The sequence below is a fragment of the Leptonotus elevatus genome, chromosome 4, assembly GCF_054856555.1.
Source record: "Leptonotus elevatus isolate MCC_2025b chromosome 4, RoL_Lele_1.0, whole genome shotgun sequence".
Classification (NCBI taxonomy): domain Eukaryota; kingdom Metazoa; phylum Chordata; class Actinopteri; order Syngnathiformes; family Syngnathidae; genus Leptonotus; species Leptonotus elevatus.
In genome coordinates this window covers 6,587,388-6,603,673 of record NC_141242.1, presented here as the reverse complement: position 1 = coordinate 6,603,673, position 16,286 = coordinate 6,587,388, and the positions used below count along the sequence as shown (strand labels likewise).

The window sequence follows — 16,286 nt, the reverse complement described above, 5'->3', positions numbered from 1 at the left end:
AAAATAAAGTTTGGTAGTGTGTGGCAGTTGGCTCCTACTTTGCAATGCAGATTATCGCCGCCTACTGGACTGGAGTGGAACAATCTTGTCCTGCCTCATTTTACAGTCACCAAACATTTTAGGAATGTTATGCGACAATGCCGATCATGTAGGAGTTGTTAAACCCTGACATCAACACATCTATTTGAAAGTGTGTCCCTTTGGACAGATAAGCGCTGATGAGTAAATAAATAATTAGTCAGAGTGATTGTGAAAGTAGTCTAGTCTCCGATGCAGAACCTTGAACTCGGGCAATTTAAGTACCCATTGGACACGTTCAATAAAACTGGCGCGTGCGCCCACTGACTCAGGCCGATAACATCTCTTTGCTGTGACCCTTGTTCATCGTTTCAACAATGAGCCCATAAATAAATGCTTTGCTCACAAGGAGAGCACCAGGAACCAAGACAAACAAGTTCATAATTTCATATTAACACAACACGGTTAAAATACACACAATGTGGTCATTTCTATGCCTGTCATTTTAAAGAAATACAAGGGTCATCATTTGAGGACATGCTTGACAATCAAGTGACAGTTGTAATGTGCCCTGTGAGTTTTATGTTCGTCATGAATCAGTTGCTGCTGGCATGCTGATAAAATATACTGCTGCCTTTTGGGTGTGTAAGTTTGAATAATGAGCTAGATTTGCAAAACTGCAGTAAAGGTCCTTCTTTATGGTCATTAAAACGTTCCTAAAAAATATTATTTGGCACCATGCAATATTAAATTATCTTTACTGTTACGATATAAAATAGGTGACATATAAAATAAATTAAGTCACAAAGGTCGACAAAAATGGTTGCTTATTTTATATAATAATAATAATAAATATCTAATAATAATAATCAGTAAAATACATGAACAAGAATAATACACACAACAGCGTTTTTTTAAGTGTTAAAAATTATAAACTACCAAAAGAGTCGAATATTAAATTATTATTATTATTATTATTATTATAAGGAGAATAACATATTGTACATTTAATTGCAATATTTATTGTTAATGTCAGATATTGTACCACAACAGTAGTTGCTTTAAAATCGCCGGAGATTAAGCTTTAAAATGCGATACATTAAAATGACATTCACTGAAACATTGAATAGATATGCAAATTTGGTGAGCCAACTGAAAATAAAGTCAAAAGTATGCACATTTAAAGTGTCCTTCCTACAAACCCTAAAGTGACATTGAGCTTTCAATGGCGGCGCAGATAAGACAAGTCAAAAGTGATGACACGGCACGGCAGGGCTGCTTGATTTGATCAGCTCTGATGCACGCACAGAAGAACACTCACAAAAAAGGACAAAAAAAAAATAACACCGTAAAGCTATCTATATCTGCAGCCAAAATCACCTCATCCTCATTTACATAGCAAATTATTTCCACTCATTCAAATCAGAGTACCTCGTGCGTCACGCCTCCTTCACTGCCTCCCGGTCCTCGTGTGGCCAACATAGTGGAATAGGACCCTTGCTCGTTGACAGTGTCACTTGGTGAATCATTACAGGAAGTGGCCCTGCATTGAGGCAGTCACGTGAGTGCGCCTTGACTCAAAACCTCAGCAAAAAAAACTACTCGTCTAGAGTGTGCACTTATTACAGTGACAGATGTGATCAGCACTTATCAAAGAAGACGTGCTTTAGACTACGTAAAAACTGTCACAGATGTTTTTTGTGATCATCTGCTAAAGCAATATTTCCAAAAAAACAACCTCATTGAATCTATTTTCACCATCACGTCTGGCTACCTGATGTTTCTCATTAACAATTATAGAGGAATGTTGCACGGAACTTTGAACTGCCATGAGCCCATCTTGTGAGAGTTCAGAACGATTAACTGATATTCTTCGGCGTTTTTGCCGTCAAACAAAACTGCCGCATATTGTGTGAGACCTCACAAAACTTTACAAGAGCGCAATGAAGCCACAGATAAAAGATTAACTCAACATGTTTTGCTTTTTCTTCAGTTTTCACCAACATAGTGCCCGTGTGGCTGTTCTAAAGATTACCCGATGGGTCGTTGTGATTTTCTAGGAATGTTGTATAAGTGATCATTTGAAAAAGTATAAAAAAAAAATAAAGTGCTGCATAGTGACAGTGTATGTTACCTAATTATTGCAACAACAAAAAAATCATTAACATGACCAGTGTCTTCAACAAAGTGAAAATACTTATAAATAAAACATTAAAGCCAATTTGAGCTAATTTGCCATTTCACATTAATCAGTACTTAAGAAGTAGCTTCCATTTTGAAAAAGGTTGGCGGCCCCCGCTGTAGATGTTTTCAACCTCAACATGGCATTGTACAAACGTCTCTAGGGTTTTACTAGTGCCCAAACGATTAATCGGCTGGCCGATTTAATCAATATTAGCTCTTTTAAAATCTGCCCAAAACTGACTATTTATTGCCCCCCCCCCCCCCCCCAAAAAAATGTATTTCTTTTCACACATTAAAACAAGACGAACACAATGATATTCAAACATCCTGATCCCCCACCCCCAAAATCAGCAAAAAAATTGTCAAATGTTTGCCAATATTTCTCTATTGTAAAGTTAATCAAATAGTAAAGGACAAAGTAGGCTTTGCCTGTACACAGTCAATTTCATAGAGTCAATTTTAATATAAAAAAATACTATATTTGTAAACTTCGAAGAGAGTAAGATATATATTTTTTTATTTTTTGAAGAACGATAGCAGAATCTTCAGGCTGGGAGATGGCCAGTCTACCCACTGAGCCATGCCGCGCCAACATTTTAATCTCTTCAAAGTGTAAAGTTTACTCTGTTTAGACTGGGAGTCTTTTTAGAGCAAAATTTACTCTACAAAATTTACTGTGTAATTCATATCTTCTTTTTTTTTTTTTTTTTTTAATCGACCGATTAATTTTTTATCTGAATGTTATTCTGCCAAATATTGGAAATTGAATCGGCTTAAAAAAAACAACAACACCAAAAAACATATTGGTCAGGCCATATAGCCACCAACAAGTGTGAGATTAAATAATTGTGGGTGTGACACGGTGACACCCCTGCTATCATGTTTAAGCCAAAGGGTTAGCAGAGCTGCATTGAGTTTTGCTGGATGCACAGATTAGCATGAGCTAAAAACCATAAACCTTTGACCAAGCAGCACATAAATGGGTTGGCAGCGGTTTTATTCCGTGTGTCTGTAGTTAAACGTGTTTTAGGAGTAGGAGTGCGTTTTACAGCTCTCACAACCTATTTGCCGCGGCAGCTGGTAGTTATTACGCTTTTGTTTTTGTGGCGATTTGTGAAATGCTAACTATTTTTGGACAGCTTGGTGGAAACAGGGGATGAACTATGTGGTATCACAGATAAATCTGATTACTATTCCCTCTTGCCTCCAGCATGAGGATCATAAACCCAACTCTTTGAAATCACCCTTTGCAATCCTGCTCTCGGTGCAAGTGAGAGTTGTGAGCTGGCACCACAGCAACACATTCTCTCCACTGCGATGACTAAGAAATAACATCTTCATAGCAGTATTTGCAAGGACGTGGTGCTGGGTTTAGTCGCTCTCCTGACTGCACACATACAGTGTGTCCCTTGGGGCACCTTGATTTGCCTGCCTCTCTTCTTCCCTACAGTGCGGATATGGAATAACAAAAAGCATTGTAAGTGGGCCCGCCTCAAGCACAAAAAAAAAACACACAATCTGCAGCATTGAAGCATCTGGTTTCACTTTACAGACTCCAGTGAAATCCTTCAATGACCTCAATGACTTTCACATGGCAAGAACGGAGCTCGGCAAGCCATCGCAAGCACATACTTGTACAAGTGACATTCAGAGTCCTTCCTCCTTCCTCCGCGCTCTCGAGGACTGTCGCTGATTAAAACGGAGGGAAAATGTGCAACAGAGGACAAGCGGCGCAGAAAACTTCCTATCAGGATGTACAGGGTGTCACCCGACACCAAGAATGGTCTGCCTCATCAATAATTTCATGGCTGCAGGAATGTTTTGCAGGGCCAGCGAGCCTCATAATACAGTAAGCCATAAGCCAAGACTTGCGGTGAGGCTACATTGTTGGCCTACTAAAACCAACAATTATTGTTAAGTCCCTCACATTTGCGTGACCTCTCTACTCAACAGACGACGCAACCCAATTCAGTTAATTCGTCATCCTTGGTTGTACAGCAGTCCGCAGAATCAGCAATAATGACACATCAGAATTAATAGCGACAATATGACAGCATCGGTGAGAAAAGAGGAGATGGTGAGTCAGTGAGCTCACGATGCACACTACTACTGAGCTCCCTCGCCGCACACATGACACAACAACGTCACGAGATGAGTCGCGGCCAAGTCAATCATTACCGGTTTCAACACTAAAATTGTACATATAAACGCATTTTTGTCACAACGCGGGCTGCAACACCTGCCCTACTGCATGAATTGGCCGTATGTGAAATACGCAGTAATACGCTTCAGATTCGTTCCGATGTAGGTTTTTCCTCCTCCTCGCACATCCCTTTTAAATGACATGTCAAATAACGGCGAGGTTGTGTCGCTTCCTATCGCAACCACGAGGCTCGCCGGTTCTCGCCAAGCTTAGCTAGCGCTCTCACGTCGAGCGGTTGCACTTTTTTTTTTCTATCCATATTATTATTATTTTCAATAAATTAACGTCACGTCACGTCGATTGGAATCGTCGTAGGATCTGTGCGCCTCTGGCACCCGCCACATGCACACCAAAAAAAAAAAAGACAACATTGAGTACATACCACAAATATCTGCTCTCGTTAACCCCTATGTCTCCGGTGTAAGATGGTGAAATCAAAAGCCTGACACACTGTGAATGTTTTACGTGGATAGAGCGACTAAGCACCGGTCTTACTAGCAAACTGAGAGAGGAAGAGGAGGTGGGGATGGAGGGAGGGAGGTGGGGATGGAGGAAGGTAAGGGGAGGGGGGAAGCTGACAGTGGATGGAGGATGACTTGAATTGGGAAGAAAAAAAAGCGATATAAAAAAGGCTGTCCTCTAGTGGTTTTATAGTGGAAGTGCGCACGTTTTGTAAGTGCATAAGAAAAAGGTGTAAGGGCTGGGGGGGATGGGAATAGAGCAAGTGACCTTGAAAAGCAGTGCAGAAAGCCGTGTGAAAAACATATCAACAAATATGTACGTTATATCCACAAGGATCAAAAGGGGGGGGGGGGAAATAAAGAGGGTCCATGGCTCCATGCCATCAAAACACAGATTTTTTCACTGTTTTATGCATAATATGTCAAATTGAGTTTGTGACATGGTTTTAAAGGAAAATACCCCCACCCCCCCACCCCCAAAAAAAAAAAAAAAAATTTTTTTAAATGTCCTAAGCATCCGCACTAGACTAAACACAATAGGCAATTCTGATTAATATTGTGTTTCTGAAATATGGAAAGAAAAAAATATATATATATATCCACTAGTTTTTGTCCATCTCAGGGGGCGGCCATTTTGGCCCCCTAAAACAGGTAGATTTTGATGCTTAATTCATATTCCACAAACGCAAAATTAATCAGAATGCCATGTTTAGACTAGTGTAGGCACATGCAAACATATTTTAAAGAAAACATTTGGGTTAACTTTCCGTTTAAGTTTGACATACATGCAGTTTGTCGATTGCATGCAGCAGTCGATAAAAGTTGAACCGTGAGAGACAAGCTATTTTGGCGGCGGAGTCACATATAGGCCACTCAAAAACAGCTGAAAGGCTGCAATTGTAAAACTTGGCATCACCAACCTTGTTGGAGATGAGGACTGAATGGTTTCGATTTAATTTGGGAAAAATTCCTAAGCATTTTGGAACAAGTATTGTGCTATGTTCTGGCCCATTTTATGAAGGACGGCTTCATAAACATAAGCTTTCACACATGCTAAAAATAAATTTCTGCATTTCAAGATCAGAAAAAAAATAATGGACAATGTGCACGAAATGCTAGTTTGCAGGTGAATGCAAAAATAATACATAATACATCGCACTATATTGTACGCTGGATTTGGATGACACAATTCAGAGATGCTTGATCAGTTTAAAAACAAAAAATAATAATAAACTGGAATCTGACCTGACCTGAAACTCAACTGGAATAAGGCCTCTTCCTAATGTGGATGAAAATTAGTGCTGTCAAAGTTAAAGCGTTAACTAATTAATTAATCGCAAAAAAAATTGCGCATCAATTATGTATTAACGCAGATTAATCACACTATTAATTTTGACATGCATTAAAATAAAGCATTTAATAAATGTTTGCGTATGACATTCAGAATATTTGTTCATGTCAAACTATCGAGGTCATTTTTTTTCCATTTTAAATTATGTAAATTAAATTAAATTAAGTGATAAACTGATTAGAAAAGAAGATGAGCGTGTGCAGTGGATCAAAAAATGTTGAAGATGTCCTCATAACATTAAATGTTAAAATAATTAGCACAACGTGCTCTTTAAATTTGGCAGGCAAATTTTTTTGATAAAAAGCCTTTTTAATTAAGCGAAAAAAATTCTAAGATGTGATTAATCTGATTAAAATAATTTAATCATTTGACAGCTCTAATAAAATATGATACGTATTCGACATTTGCCAAACACACAGCTATATTACAGACATTTATAAAATAACATAAACATAATAAAAAAAACATACTGTACAAAACTACAGGGAACGCATAGACAATTAAATATGATCTAAATATGAATATGCTACAGAATGTCACATGTCGATTATCACAGGTGTGTGTGGATAGTAAAATAAGCAAAATAAAAGCACTGGAATAATGTAGTGGTTACCCTCATGTAATTAATGGAAGGAAGTGGGCCCATGCCACCTAAACGGGATGTAACATTTAATTCATATTTTTATAGTAGTTGTGCTTTTTCCCAAAACTAGCATTCTGTTGTGCATCCAACAGACAGCTAAAGTGATTTTCGTGACAATTAAAGAAAGCTCAACAGCTGTGAGCATTAGCTCAGCCGCTTAATCTTATCCTGACAGGTCAGATTGAAACTGAGGGAACCTAATATGGGCCAAATAAATTAAATTCAATATCAGAACTGCAATGTCTTTCAGTTAATGCATTTTTTACAAAGTAGGCCGTTAGCCCGTCAGATAAAACATACGCAACCAGCAGAAAGTGTATGTGCATGCTATGGTTGTGTAAAGTAGGACAAGAAAACAAGAAAACCACCTGCAGCCAGTGAGAACTTCTCTACTGCGGGCTTTCACCGAGGGGCTGCTCCGCCTCCAGGCCCACTCTCCTCAGTGACTCTGTGTACTTTTGCTTTCCCAGCCTGACTATATCTTCCAGCTCATCTGCAAGATCCCTCCTGTCACTCTCAATCATGGCCGCCGTCAATCGTGACACTGCCCCAGGCCCGGCGCTCTTCTGTCCTTGGGCCCAGTGGAAGAGCATGTCCAGCACCAGAGCTCCAAGATTGTCCCTGGTGAGAAGACAGGAATGTCCCGATTACATTTGAACTCGTGTTAACGATTGCTGAAGAAGTCATACAACCGGTAGTGGTACTACATAGTGATATTAGCAACCATCTGTGCATGAAATGTGTGATGAAAAATATAGCATTGGAAAGTGCTTTGAGCAAATCTAAATTAAAACAGCGCCATCTTAATAGACCCCATTTATCATTTCATGGCCATGATTTACAGCTTGTGCTAAATAATTTTGTAAATGTTGGGCATGCTAATTATACAGTATACACCAAGACAGCAAATGCATCCAATAGAACCATGAAAATAACACTTGGCTCATCAAAGACGTTCTTAAATTCAAAATGACATTAACCACCATAAATGCCATCGCATTGCTGTTGGTTTTGCTTGTACGCCTGCAGGATGTGTCATGCGAGCAAAAGGAGGGCGATGGGAGGGGGGAGATGAGCATCAGACTATGTGTGTAATCTCCTGCAATGTCCCAGATGGCTTAGCAGCATCTAACAGCGCAGATTAAAACAATCAAAATTCTCGACCATCTCACTCGCCCTCTTTTAGCTGCACTAAAGAAACAAACAGCATCACTATTGTGTCTTTTACTGTACATGTTAATCTTGATATTCTTTAAACATTACAAGGCAAATAAAGAGGCCATGGTTAGCAATTGATTAAAATAAACCCATCTTCATATTTCAAGTATGATTGGATTAGTGCAGGAGTTTTGTTTATTTGCAAATACATACTTGTATTTGTATTGGATGCGCTCTAACTCTTGGTAGCTTAAACCGAGATTGATGCCAATAACGCGCCAATCCTGTCCAATCTGGAGGGAGATGGAGAGCAGATTTGCTTCTGTCAGGTAGCCGCTCTCCGGGTCGCCGAGGTTCAGAGGCGGAAGCTGGAACTCTTCCATTATGTACTTGTTATCGGCATCTAGCGCCTGCCAAAACAGCGGAAAGGAGGCGCCGGTCAAATTTAATTCATCAGTACACATTCACTCACGTCACTGTTCAAATGAACAGCTAATACAAGAGCTATATTAAAAATGTCAAATTTACGATAAAATGCTCACTTTGACAGAGAGAGATTCAGTTAACACTTTACATTCATATACACTCTAAAAACGGGACAAAAATTGGGTAATTTTGTATAAAACCCAGAAATTTGGGTCAAATTTTTGATCCATAATTGGGTTACTTTTGACCCAACTGTTTTTAGAGTGTAGAACTGCACTGCATCTAATAATCTCTATATTTTGCTTGCCTTACTTAGCTGTACGACGGATATTAAAACTACCTCCAAGTCTCCATCAATTCTATACAAATGTAAAAATTACAATTATACTACTCTGAATCTATATTGTTAATGTGGTGCTTGTATCAGAATTCATTGTGCAAGTGTACTTAGTGAAGTGTCTGGGAGAGTAATATCAGTATCATAATAACATAATGCACAATAAAGATGAGCATATTAAATTAAATAAATGTGTCAACTGAAAATATTTCCAACTGACAGGAAGTCTTAGCGGTAAAGTTGCAAGCCACTGGCTGTCATGTCCTTTCCTCTTCTTCACTACTTCCTCTGGCAAACCACTGGGAATCTCCCCTCTGTAAAATGAGACCTATAAAAGATGTACAATATAAAACGTAACACTTTCAGGGTGACGGTTCAACACAATGAAAATGGGAAGTGAATCTTAAAATGGAAAGAGGGCAATCATCCAGGGGTAGTTTGAATAAGTATGTGATCAACGAGAGAAAAAAAAAAAAAAAAAAAAACTAACTGTCTTACTTCTCCTCTCACTGGAACCCTGAGGCCCTTCGCAGGGGAGATGTAAACTTCCTTCAGATTTTTTAAGCTAGAGTAAAACACAAAACACAGTCTTCCCCCGACACAGTCTGGTCTGTCTGGTGAGAGGAAGCAGGAAACCGACATCAACAACAAGTCAATTATATCACAAAACTTGAAAATAGTGACTTGTGATCAAATTAATAAAATGGGACGTCTAACCTGTGCAGATATCTAAGCCTCTCTCAAAGCCGGCAAAGAACTGCTCCCCTTCCAGAAGGTCACACAAGTCTGAAGGCTGGGGTCCATCGTACTGTTCTAACAGTGATCGCACTCGGTCTTCCACCTGGGAAGCAACCGTCAGAACGACTTTTAGAGAAAGGGTCTTCACCACACGCAATGTTTTCACCATTCGTTTTGTTTTCCTTAGCAACTACAAGTCGCAGGCAAACACAAGCACAACCACCAACCTTGTTAGATGGTAAACACTGCAGCAGGACTTGTGAAGGGTCTGTTTTCCGCTGGAGCACCATGAACTGGACTTTAAACTGCTTTAGCCTTTGGTACACCTTTCTTACCATGCCACTAACGCAGCTTTGAGTCTTATACCAGAGCCAGTACCTATGATCAAATACAGAACACAAAACTGTAACACTAAGACGTTAACTATATTAGGGGTACCAGGTGATTATCATTTTTAATCGGAATTAATCGCATGACTTCAATAGTTAACTCGAAATTAATCGCAAATTTTATATCTGTTCTAAATGTACATGAAAATATTTTTTTCCTACTCATGTTAACATAGGTGGAAAAAATGTTAAACTAATAGAAATATGCCTGTGTCTTTTAATCATTGATACAGTAATTTCATAATAATTCATAAAATTTAGTTAAAATTCAAAAGATATACTGTACTGTAATAAACCAGTGTGATATTGATTTGTGTTAAGGTAATTTTTCTGCCACTAGATGGCATAATTGCATTTGTAGGACGTTGGTGACAGCTCAGTGTATTTTTCTTTTCATAATAAGAGCTATATCTAATCTTTAGCATGAAGTAACTTGCAAAATTCTAAACATTTTTAAAATTGTAAAATACAACTTGACCCCAGTCTCCACAAATATATGCATTATTATTAAATTGCTAAATTTTGATATGGACGTGTGTGCTGCGACTGAAATCCCCCACAGTACAGGCTTTCCAAGTAAGGGGTTAAAAAAAATGAGTGGAGTTAAAGGAACTTTAAATGAACTCAAAATTAACGCACTCATTTTGACACCCCTACTATATATGCATATCGGGATTCCATTGGATACTTACCAGGAGAAATGTGTGATGTAGAATATGGCATACAAGTGGGTGACATAGAGGGACACTTGAGATGTGATGTCTGTCCAGGTTTGGGCAGTGGGGTCTCCATGCAGCAGATACAAACACGACTTATCAACTGTGTGACCTGTAGACAGATCAAACAACATTAAAAATAAATATTTGACATAAACAATAAACGAGGAGTATTGGTAAAAGCATATAAGCACCAAAAAATGAGGGACATCATTGGAGGAACGCCAAACCATAATATATGTATATTTTTAAAATCATGCCTGGAGATTGTAGGCAAAATAAATAAATAAAACCTTCTATATTGTGTAAACTAATGATGCAAGGAGATTGTACCTGTAACCCCTGGTGGCAATGGGACCTGAACTTTGATTGGCTGCAGGAAATGCATGCTGGGAGTTTGTGAGAGGCAGATGAGAGGACTGACACTCGCTTGCGGATCACCGCACAGCGCCTGTACCTCTGACACTGACACCTGCAGCACCTACAACAAAAGAACACTCCAAAGATTTATTTAAAAAAAAAAATGCACGTTCATTTTTCCCGCTAATTCTACACACAACACCCCAAGAAACAAATGGTAACTCTCTCAGGGTTCCAGCAATAAACTAAATAAAAATTAATGCTTTTCATTTTCAATTGATTTCATTTTGGAATACGGTTGTAGCATTAAATAATGTGGAAAAGGTGAAGTGTTGTATATACTTTCCATATGCACAATATATCTTGCTAAGGTGGACAGTCAAAGTGTCCCAAAAGTCTTGATAAAAAAAAAAAATTCAGTTATTGTTTGGACAAATGTGAGGCCATGAGCCTTTAACGGCTTAGGGTTTGCAGTTTGTGTAATCATACAGGTAAGGCAAGACACCTACAAGCATCAAACACAAAAGTAAAAAAAAGCAGAAAAGTAAAAGTAAAGTAGCTTACAAAAAACATTTAAGCGGAGAGAAATAAGACTAGTTTTCTAAAATATGTAAGATGGGAAAATTATTTTAAAATGCTTAGAAACCTTAATCAAAGTTAGAGGGGAAAAAAAGCTGTTTTAACCTGGATTTAAAAGCATTTACAATCAGACGTTGTGACTGACTTCACTTCTTTTGGCAGTTTATTCCATTTGTGTGCGGCATTACAGTTAAATGCAGCTTCACCATGTTTACTTTGAACCCTGGGTTACACTAATTGACCCAAGTCTGCAAATCTCAGAGACCTACGGGGTTTATATTCAATCAGTATTTATTTTCAGGGAAAAACTATTCAGTGATTTATATAGAACAATATACTCAGTTGAGCATCATTTTCTTACGCTGGAAGCCTTTGAACAACCTGAGATCGGTACGGGTAAAGCTTTATCATTCCCAAAAGCGATCGCTAAATCAAGCTCAGCCCTCTCGAATGACATTCCCTGGCTTTACGCAAGTGCCTGCTCTAGGAGTTTGGTGTTTTCTACAATGTTGGCCAGGCGTTGTTTGCCAAGAACAGAGAAACTTGCCATAAATAGAGTAAACTGTACATTAGAGCATAGGTGTCAAACTCCGGTCCTGGAGGGCCGTAATCCTGCAGGTTTTGGATGTTTCCGTTCTCCAACACAGCTGATATATGATCAGCTCATCAGCAAGCTCTGGCTAACGATCCCGCTGATTGGAATCAGCGTGTGTTTGAAGAGGAAAACCTCCAAAACCTGCACGAGTGCGGCCCTCCAGGACCGGAGTTTGACACCAATGCATTAGCGCAGTGTGACCGCCTTTATGGCGAATCCTAACCTGCTTTTCAAACTAGCACTGAACTCCAGCAGTCAGGGTCAGGAAAACCTGTCGCTGGGCAACGATTTTGCAGCGCTTCTCCAATGTCCGTTGGTGAGCCATGGGCATGATATGTTTACAAAAACAGGAAAAGGCTAGCCGCTAAGCTGTCAAATGCGGATTGACCTCACATCTGTCCAACTAATACCTGAAACAAAATTGCAAAAATAAAAGTGTATAGCAAATCCTGGGTCACCCTGTATATTTTTGCAGACGTTACTGAGATTACCTGTAAAGTTATAGTGCGGGTTTGACTGGTGGAGTCTGGAGGAAAGTTAAGCTTGACTCCAGGGTCAGCGCTGGACACTAAAAGGGCTCCTGCTGGTGAAACTGAGCAGATGTCCCGCACTGGACGGCCTACCACAATAAACCAGGAAAACTGGCTCACGGAACAGCAGGCCAGCTACAGACACGCAACACATTGACTGTAACTGATGCTATTGTAATATTTCAAACATTTTGATTTACAATATGTGATATTGATTTACCCTGGTTGGACTGTGTCGTTCACTTTCTTTCCTGAGAGAAGTAGGCAAAGTATTCCACGACCTTCCATCATACTTTCGTACCACCACCTCCTTCCATTTTTTGCGATGATGTGCTATGCACACTTCTACTGGCTGCAAAGAAAGTGTCATCTTTCTTTACATACGGCAGATTTTTAAAAGGGAAGTCAACCGTAAACATTTCTTGACAATATGTCATACTGTATGTGACATCACTAGTCCAAAATGATGTTCTGATTAATATTACATTTGTGGAATATGAGTTATGCAGCTAAATCCAGCCACTTTTATCCATCTTAGGGCGCGGCCATTATGCCACTTGCTGTCAACTGAAGATGACATCACAGTTGCTCAGGGCTCTGGCTACGACCAATCACAGCTGATCTGTTTTCTGAAGCTGAGCTGTGATTGGTTGTTACATGAGACAAACTTTCATTGAACAGCAAGTGGCAAAATGGCTGCCTTCTGATATTGATAAAAACTGCTGGATTTTGCTGTTTAACTCATATTTTACTAACACAATATTAACCAGAATACTGTAATTAGACTAGTGGGGCTGCATAGAGCATATTGTCAAGATTTTTTTTCCCCCGGTTTGACTTCCCCTGTATGCAAGCAATTGAATCGCAAATTTAATATGCAGCACCTTAAGAAATGTAATGCCATGAGGACGAAGTTCCAGGGGACGACTGAGGAGAATGTCATGCTCCTCGAGCGACACCCACTTTCGCTGCGGTCTCCTCTCGGCCCACTCCAGAGTTGCCGGTGACTGCAGGCACCCCGGGGGGAACAGCAGCTGCGTCCCCCCTGGGAGAAACACATGACATCCGGCAGACGTAACACTAAAACTGAATAGTCACAGGAACGAAAATGTGCTCGTCATGTTATGGAAAAACAAACATAAAATCATAAAGTAAACATATCCACCTGTGCTGGTTGAATAGCAGATGCAACTCGGGAATATTTGGCTCTGCTTCATCTGGTGAGAAGATCATTTCAGAATTAATGAACAGACTGTAAATAAAGCATCCGCTGATGATATAATAAGTCGATTGAAGCACTACTGAACCCCTCGTTTGCTTACTCACCCGGTGCAGGGGGAAGAGGTGGAGGAGTCGGCGGTTGCCCCAAAGGATTATCCCGATCATCTATTTTCAACAAAGGCAAATCGTTCAGGCATGCTGGTATGAAGCGGAGGTCATTGCTGAAGACGACGAGCTCCCTTAGAGAACGGAGAGAGCCTGGGCATCACGTAGACAAGTGATTTATTCGGTTATTGTTTTGCCTCACATAATTTGGACATACCAATTAATTACACTCATACCCATGGTCTCTGGAAGCCTCTTCAGCTTGTTGTGGGACAGCTCGAACTTAACAAGCTCTCCCAGGCAACCGATTTCATTTGGCAGCTCCTCGAGGAGGTTATCTGAAACATCCAGCGTCTGTAGTGCTTGTAGCTGGCCTAAACCCGCAGGGAGGGAAACCAGCTCGTTTCCAATGAGGGAGAGATAGGTAAGACTGGAAAGCTGGCCTATATCAGGAGACAGCTCCGAAAAGCGGTTGTGACACAGGAGCAAGGTGGACAATGCGGGTAAGCTGAGAAGACACGATGGTAGGACGGAGAGCTGGTTGAAGGAGAGATCCACGTGCACCAGAAGACTGAGAGAGACGAGGGATGTGGGCAAAGTGGTGAGGAGGCCAGGTAAGGGGTTTCCTTGCGCGTCGTAAAAGCAGTGCCCTTAGATGACAGGAAAAACAGTTAAAAACAGACAAGGAAACTCACCGGACACTTCAATAGGTAATCTTGAGTAATATGATGATGATGTGATGTGTTTTGCTGTGTATTTTTTTTCTGATTTTTTACAATGTCAGCAGAGAGAATTACAAAAAAACAACTACTATTACACTGCACTTTTATGTTGAAAAAGACAGTTCAGTTATTTTTGCTGTGACATTGAAACTAGGGCTTCAAGTCCCTTTTCTTGTCCAGTTAGTCTTGTTAAATGATCACTGAGATAGATGATACGGTAACTACAAAATTGGCACTAACCCTAGTTTTATTTGAGTTTAATCAAGATTCATCATACAGTGGTTCTCTTTATATTTGTGTTACAATCAGGAATTTTACTTAAAATATTGCCTGAAAGTTTACAACAGAGTTAATAATGGCAGAGGTTTGACCATGAAACAAATTATTCACTTATTTTTACATTATTTCCTATAGGTAAATCGTTTTGAAATTATAACTTGGACGTAGTGGTGAGAAAAGTCATTGAATGTGCTTATGTTTGTTTTGTTACCGTTTGCTCAATAAATCAATTGAAAGTACATGAAGTACCTCGTATTGCAAGTGAACGTAGTTCTGTCAAATGTAGGAGGACATCTAGGGCACCGTCCAACGCATGTTTATCCTCAGAACCAAGTCTCAGGTACCGGAGCCCCTTGAGGTGCCCTGGAATGGAACCCCACAGCAGTGGCAGTGCAGATGCTCCTCCCAGGTAGACATCCAGGGTCAGCCTGGTATTAGTCAAAACAGCTGAGAGCTCCACAGAGGGAGGTAAAGGTGGTGTGAGACACAACACAGAGGAGGAGGAGGACGAAAGGCTGGATATGGAAGGATTGCAAGTGTCCATGAAGCAGGAGGGTGACACAGAGGCAGCATCTTTCTCATCACTGTGTCTCTGCAGTCCGGTTGTCCTCTCTGATTCAAGAAGCTCCCAGGCCGTCCCTAAAATCTCAGAAGAGTCTGCTTCAGCACATCTGGTCACTGCAACCTGCTCATCTTCTAATCTGCAACCAGCAGCTTTATCTCCATCCTCATCGTTGGTGTTTTCTTCACCGCTGCTTTTCTCCATTAAAGGCGCCTCTTTTTTTTTTTTTTACACTTCACTGCGAGCAAAGTCGAGTGATGTGGCTGAGTTTTCTTATCTGCTTCATGCATGAGTACGTGGAACACGACCGGGCATTGTTCGTGTCAGTAAAACCGAACGATAAAAATAATAAAAATACTGAGAAAAGTACATGATATCCGTTAAAATACGCGAATGATAGCCATAGCCAGTAAACGGGAATTTTTGCCCAGTTGCTATCAATTATGTCGAACGATGGACTTTAATATCACGATCCGGTTTAAAATACAGAGTGGTGTTACCTTATTGTGTAACAAATAATGAGAGTTTTCCTATTTTGCAAAACAACTCTGGCTCGGTTTTGACTTCCTCAAACTCAACTGGGTCAAAAAGTGAAACGCCTTACGTCACTTTAGTGTTTGCTCGTTTTGAGTACAGTCGAGTGGCGGTGTCAGCGGAAGATTGAGCAAACGTGGAGTTCAGTTGAAAAGCGACAATCTCCGCCTATCTG

General features: G+C 40.0%; 1 protein-coding gene and 2 long non-coding RNA genes across 4 annotated transcripts in view; 2 read left to right on the top strand and 1 right to left on the bottom strand.

The window, feature by feature from the left end:
- Positions 1-15,079, top strand: part of LOC147175275 (uncharacterized) — a 16,826-nt gene extending 1,747 nt beyond the window's left edge. The window contains exons 2-3 of the long non-coding RNA XR_015094548.1: positions 7,331-7,484; positions 14,024-15,079. This is a non-coding gene — a long non-coding RNA (uncharacterized LOC147175275). The remainder of the gene's footprint in view (positions 1-7,330; positions 7,485-14,023) is intronic.
- The window catches only part of pidd1 (p53-induced death domain protein 1), a 19,798-nt gene extending 3,512 nt beyond the window's left edge, over positions 1-16,286 (bottom strand). Inside the window, exons 1-15 of one of the 2 annotated variants that reach the window (XM_086073012.1) lie at positions 15,265-16,286; positions 14,251-14,664; positions 14,015-14,167; positions 13,854-13,905; positions 13,573-13,774; positions 12,909-13,040; positions 12,650-12,823; positions 10,958-11,105; positions 10,601-10,736; positions 9,747-9,897; positions 9,499-9,622; positions 9,280-9,395; positions 9,002-9,109; positions 8,232-8,428; positions 7,229-7,481 (exon numbers count right to left, since the gene is read on the bottom strand). In XM_086073012.1, the coding sequence (XP_085929138.1) occupies positions 7,250-7,481; positions 8,232-8,428; positions 9,002-9,109; positions 9,280-9,395; positions 9,499-9,622; positions 9,747-9,897; positions 10,601-10,736; positions 10,958-11,105; positions 12,650-12,823; positions 12,909-13,040; positions 13,573-13,774; positions 13,854-13,905; positions 14,015-14,167; positions 14,251-14,664; positions 15,265-15,781 (2,856 nt within the window). In that variant the 5' untranslated portion in view covers positions 15,782-16,286 and the 3' untranslated portion in view covers positions 7,229-7,249. Of the gene's footprint in view, positions 1-7,228; positions 7,482-8,231; positions 8,429-9,001; positions 9,110-9,279; positions 9,396-9,498; positions 9,623-9,746; positions 9,898-10,600; positions 10,737-10,957; positions 11,106-12,649; positions 12,824-12,908; positions 13,041-13,572; positions 13,775-13,853; positions 13,906-14,014; positions 14,168-14,250; positions 14,665-15,264 lie in introns of those variants that run through there. The other variant, XM_086073013.1, reaches the window with a different exon arrangement.
- On the top strand, positions 3,491-4,902 carry LOC147175276 (uncharacterized). Its single transcript, XR_015094549.1, has 3 exons — positions 3,491-3,679; positions 3,755-4,075; positions 4,156-4,902. It is a non-coding gene; the product is annotated as an uncharacterized LOC147175276 (long non-coding RNA).